This window comes from Aegilops tauschii, chromosome 1 (genome assembly GCF_002575655.3).
Source record: "Aegilops tauschii subsp. strangulata cultivar AL8/78 chromosome 1, Aet v6.0, whole genome shotgun sequence".
In the NCBI taxonomy this organism is placed as follows: domain Eukaryota; kingdom Viridiplantae; phylum Streptophyta; class Magnoliopsida; order Poales; family Poaceae; genus Aegilops; species Aegilops tauschii.
Genome location: NC_053035.3, coordinates 16,297,739 through 16,303,099, shown reverse-complemented (window position 1 = coordinate 16,303,099; position 5,361 = coordinate 16,297,739). Strand labels below are relative to the sequence as shown.

General features: G+C 43.5%; 1 protein-coding gene across 1 annotated transcript; it reads left to right on the top strand.

Annotated features, from left to right (window-relative positions):
- Positions 1–299: 299 nt before the first annotated feature.
- On the top strand, positions 300–4,894 carry LOC141039250 (caffeate O-methyltransferase-like protein 2). Its single transcript, XM_073506615.1, has 4 exons — positions 300–845; positions 1,092–1,402; positions 3,686–3,750; positions 4,475–4,894. Exons 1-4 carry the CDS (start codon positions 418–420, stop codon positions 4,772–4,774), a joined length of 1,104 nt encoding a protein of 367 aa, XP_073362716.1. The 5' UTR covers positions 300–417; the 3' UTR covers positions 4,775–4,894.
- Positions 4,895–5,361: the final 467 nt, after the last annotated feature.

Genomic DNA, 5,361 nt, shown 5'->3' with positions numbered 1-5,361 from the left:
TAGGTCGGCGTGTATTTCCGTTGTGGTGTGCATGGCGGTGGCACAGAAAGTATGGGTTATATTGTTGGACTTGATCGAGCGCCACATCGGATGAAAGTAACAAACGAATATTCTCTTCATTGTTAGTGACGCGGTCAAGTGGTGAGGCTTGCATAGGAAGAAATGGGCCAAAGAAGACGGCAACAAGCGCTAATGTCGCGTTGTGATTTCTGTGCAATTTCTCCACACGGTTTGGTGACACAACCACGATTTAACAAAGTTGTGGCAGCCTGCACTTTTAGAAGTTGTATAGGGGAACACCCATCATTTCTCCACTTTATTTATTCAGAACTATATGTGATCTCTCCCTATATATACTTACCTTCTTTCAGGCACCACCAAGGAACCATACAAGCTATAGGCACCATCCAAGTATCAATGGATAACAATACTGTGCGCGGAAGTAGGATGAATCCTGCCGCTGGTGACGACGACGAGGGGACATGGTTACATGCGTGGGGGCTCATCACGAGCTTCGCGGTCTCCATGACCCTGAAAGCAGCAATCGAGCTGGGCATCTTTGACGCGCTCAGCAACGCCGGCAGCCTTGCGATTACGGCGGATGAGTTAGCCGCGCGGCTCCCAACCATGGACAAGGCTGGCGGGTTGGCTCCAGTGGACCGCATCATGCGGCTGCTTGCCTCCTTCGACATCGTCAAGTGCGTGACGGAGGCAGGTCCAAGCGGCGAGGTGATCCGGCACTACAAGCCCTCGCCGGTGTGTCGGTGGCTCAGCAGCAACCACGGTGGCCCGTCGCTGGCGCCCTACTCTATGTTCACTACGGACCAGGACTTCTTGATGGCCTGGTAAGCTATGATACGAATGAGTGCTATTGCCATTGCCGTTTGGAACAGTTTTAATAGCGTTCCTCTTACCTCCTCTTTGCACATGAGAGACAAGAGTATAAAATATATCGGAATCGTTGATCCCATTAATTAGTGGTCTGATTAACTCTTACCTTTTTACATCGTATGTAAAAGGAGGAGGTAAGAGTGATCATGTTAAAATTTGCCTACGGTTTATAGAATCTAACATCGCCGTGCATTTCAAAGGCAGCAGCTGGGGGCGGCAGCGGGAGGCGGACAAACAGCGTTCAAGAGGACGCATGGGGTTCCGATAGGCGAGCACTTGGGGAGAAACCCTCGGCTCCTCGGGGTGGTCGACAAGGCCATGGTGCAGATCTCGGTGATGGTGACCAGCAAGCTGTTGGAACGCTTCCACGGGTTCGACGACGTGGCCGTGCTCGTCGATGTTGGTGGCGGCACCGGTTCTACCATGGAGATGATCACCTGCAGGTACAAGCATATCAGGGGCATCAACTTCGACCTGCCTCATGTCATCTCCCTCGCGCCGTCTATTCTCGGTACGTCGCCACCTTCTTATGAATTTGACTTGGTCTCGTCACCTTGTGAATAGGATACTGTGTGCTTTCTCTATAAACTTTTACACACGGCTCATTTACTCTTTCTCTCTTAGCACACTCTCCTAACCACTGCATGCTCTCTCTCTCTCACCTGACCCGCGGGTAGTGCTAGTGACTTTAGTCGCAACTCGAATACGGGAGGAGGCTAGGGCCTCCTTATATGGAAGGGTGCCTCACTCTCCTCAAGCCGGACTTTTGTGATGTAGTGGGCTTTCTGCTTGCAGTGGAGTGTCTGTGGCGCACCGGAAATGCCCGAACGTATGTCGATGGACCGGGAGCTGGGCTTGGGCTGCTAACAAGTGGTGTCAGAGCCGTTTCTAGCCCTAGGCCAGTCTTTCGGGGTGTAGTGGGTTCTCTGCTAGTAGTTGAGTGTCTGATGCGCACCAAAAACGTCCGAACATATGCCGATGGACTGGGAGCTGAGTCTGGGCTGCTAACAAGTGGTATTAGAGCTGGCCCCCACGCCACCCTAAGGGTGGCTTCCCTAGGGGGGTGAGGTGTCAGGATCCCGACACTCGGGCAGTGCCAGTAACTTTAGTCCCACCTCAGATACGGGAGCAGGCTAGGACCTCCTTATAAGGGAGAGTGCCACGCTCTCCTCAGACCCGTGTTTTGGAATGTAGTACACTCTTTGCTTGTAGTGGACTCTATGATGCGCACCAAAAACGTTTGAACCTATGCCGATGGACCGGGAGCTGGTCCCGGGCTGCCAACATGCTCTCTCTATCTCTCACTCTCCTATTTTCCTCTACGCTTAAGCTTTACGTGCGAGTTCTAGGAAGCATTTTTGCATCCATCTCTCTCTCTCTCTGCGCTTTTCTTATTTCAGTTTCTGCCATGCTCTTTCTTTCTGTTTCTCTGTCCTAACCAGATGGATTCCCCTAAAAGGGCAGGAGTAGAGAGACGACTGAACAGACAAACACCGGTTTGTTCACGGGCCCGCAAAGTGCACCTGAAGACAAAACCAAAAATGTCAGTCTCCATGTGTGTATCACCTACCCTGGGTGATAAAAATTGCACACTCTTCCTGAGTTCACCTAAGCTTCATTTGGTGGGAACCGAGGATACGGAGATAAAACAGAATATTTAGTTGAATATAGTACGCATGGAGACTCCATGCAAAGTTCACACCTAGGGATGAAAAATGGAGCAAATGAAAACAATAGCACATACCGCATATTTTCTCTAAATTGGGGGAGATAGTGTCCAGATAAGAATTAGTGAATATAGTACAATGAGGAATACTATATATTATGCAACACATCGCGTACATCATATTTAACATCTCCATGGCACTATAAGCCAGGCACGGGTTTTTAGGCATTCAGTTTGACTATAGAAATATGTATAAATTGCATAAAATTACTAGGTTCGCACTTTCATTCGTCGCTGAATCTGAATATATATATTTTACAACATACTATAACACATGTTTCATCACTCAAATTGAAGACCTAAAACCACATGCCCAACTTATGTTCCCATCCCGAACGAGTGTCAATGTAGTGGATTATCCTATATCGTATTATTAAATTGCATCAATTAATAATTGAACATTCTACCACTTCATTGTAATATTCTCAGGGAATTAGACTTATTATGATTATTCCAGGCCTATCTGACTGTTTGGGTTGCTTCCCGGCCTGGAGTCTCCTTTCCAGGCATCATCATCCAAGTCGGCCTACCAAATACAATGCCTGAGAAATTGGGAATGCATATCTTAATTAGAGGGGTTGTACTTTTGGTTGTTAGCGTATACACAAATGGCTTATTCCCCACACGTATGCACCATCATTAGCGTCTTGTAAACTCAACAATTTAATTTTAAGTACTAAAGCCTATAGATCAAATGATCAACACACATGTGTGTACGTGCTGTGCGCATGTCCCCGCGGAACTTTCAACTCAGTAGGAATACCATCAGTTTCCTCAGTTCAATGGATTAATTTGTACTAGAAAAAGCATCAACGCCAATCTTTTTGTCACCAGTTCATAAGGGATCAGGTAAAAAAATGTTGTTATCCAGCAAAACCAAACACCCATCACTCAACTCTTTTGTCTTTCCTTGTTTTTGTATTGCAACTGTATTCTCTTTGTTTTGCATGGATGTTGTGACTGTACATTTAGATCATATTTGTATCATTTTCTATTGTTGAGTTCTTTCATCTATGCTTTCCTGTGAGATAATTGAGAACTTAATTAGCTAATGTCAACCCAATGCAGGTGTCGAACATATAGCTGGAAATATGTTTGATAATGTTCCCACTGGAGATGCGATTTTCTTAAAGGTATATATATACGAACTACTGTATCTAGTTCCCTTCTCTGTCATTCTGTATTCCATATGGTGTAAAGTATAATATTACTGAAAACCTGGTAGATACGTGATACACCCTCATTATTTCATATATAAACTATTTTTCAACCAAAATATAGAACGATGTCTATAGAATATTTCTTCAAATAATTTTCTACTACTGACAAACAATGCATTCGACTTGTAATTCTATAAACACATTGGTAAAGTAATAAAAGTATTTATCTAGGGTCCAAGCAATCAAGGTGGCTGCCCTTGTGCAGAAGTAATTGAACCCCAGGTTTCCTCTTACTAAGGTTTTCTCCGTGGTGCGATGTCGGACTGTGCCACACAACCACTCAAATGTCCTGCCGGATAACCACAGTCCTCATATAAAAACGCTCAATTCCATGGAAATCCATGCACATCGATCATATAGCAAAATTCAACACCAATTCAACAATGCAACACTGCAACAAAGCAAAACGAACCACAACTCAACAATTAAAACATGCCAAAATTAAATTCAACGTCCGTGTACAATAGTGAATCTGCAATGTTTTCATTGTGACAAACAAAGCACATTCCGTTGTGCTAAATAAATCCCCTAAATATTTGAGAATGCAGAGCAGACTTAAACCTACACTTCGAGCAAAGTAGGTTTAATATTACATAACATATTCTAGATACTGAATATTTCTTGAATGTACATACAGACGGTACTCCATATGTTGGACGACAATGACTGCATAAAGGTTCTAAAAAATTGCCATCAAGCTTTGCCAGACAAGGGGCGGCTGATCGCTGTTGAGTTTGTCTTGCCGGCTACTCCAGAGGTGACAAGGGCAGCACAAAATCTCTACATTCTCGATGTGATGATGTTAAATAACTCTGAGGGAGGGAAGGAGAGAACTGCGCAAGAGTTTCTGAAGCTGGCTAGGGAATCGGGTTTCAACGGCACCTTCCAATCAACTTACATTTTTGGAAACTTTTGGGCTCTCGAATTTACCAAATAGTAACCATGACATTTTATGTCTATGCTGGCTACTATTGATAATGTGTGTGAGATTGGCTTGTAGAATTGTTTGTATTATTTATTTCAATAATGATGGACTTTTTAATCAAAACAATGCATGTATCATTATTTGTACCATTTAATATAATGATGATGTTGGTATAATTATTTGTATCACTTATATTTTAATAACAATGTTAAAAACTTGTTATCGAGGTATTCCAGGTGTATTTTTGTATTGCCAATACGTTACCATGAAGAGGTACATAAAAGCATAGAGTAGTTGTTGTTCACAATGTCTCACTTTGGCCCAGTAGCTTTTTCAATAGATCAACACAATTGGTAATTTATTGTTTTTCAATAAAGGTTGGATTTTGTAAGCTCAAGATGAATCATCGAGTGGGTACAAACATAATGAGCACACACCCAGCCTCTACATAGTTAGGATGCACACAGTCAACATTAACACAAGCATGCAAAAAAAACCAGTAAATAGCAAAGTCATATTAGACTCAAGTTTTTTTTGACCGACAAATAACACAATGTCTTGTTGATCTGCCGTTAAGGGGCGTGATCTCAGATAGCACA

Excerpts from the sequence above, each read along its gene's own strand:
- LOC141039250 (XM_073506615.1), top strand. The coding sequence starts at position 418 with ATGGATAACAATACTGTGCGCGGAAGTAGGATGAATCCTGCCGCTGGT. Across the intron at positions 1,403-3,685 it reads CCTCGCGCCGTCTATTCTCG|GTGTCGAACATATAGCTGGA; the intron begins GTACGTCGCCAC and ends AACCCAATGCAG. Across the intron at positions 3,751-4,474 it reads GAGATGCGATTTTCTTAAAG|ACGGTACTCCATATGTTGGA; the intron begins GTATATATATAC and ends ATGTACATACAG.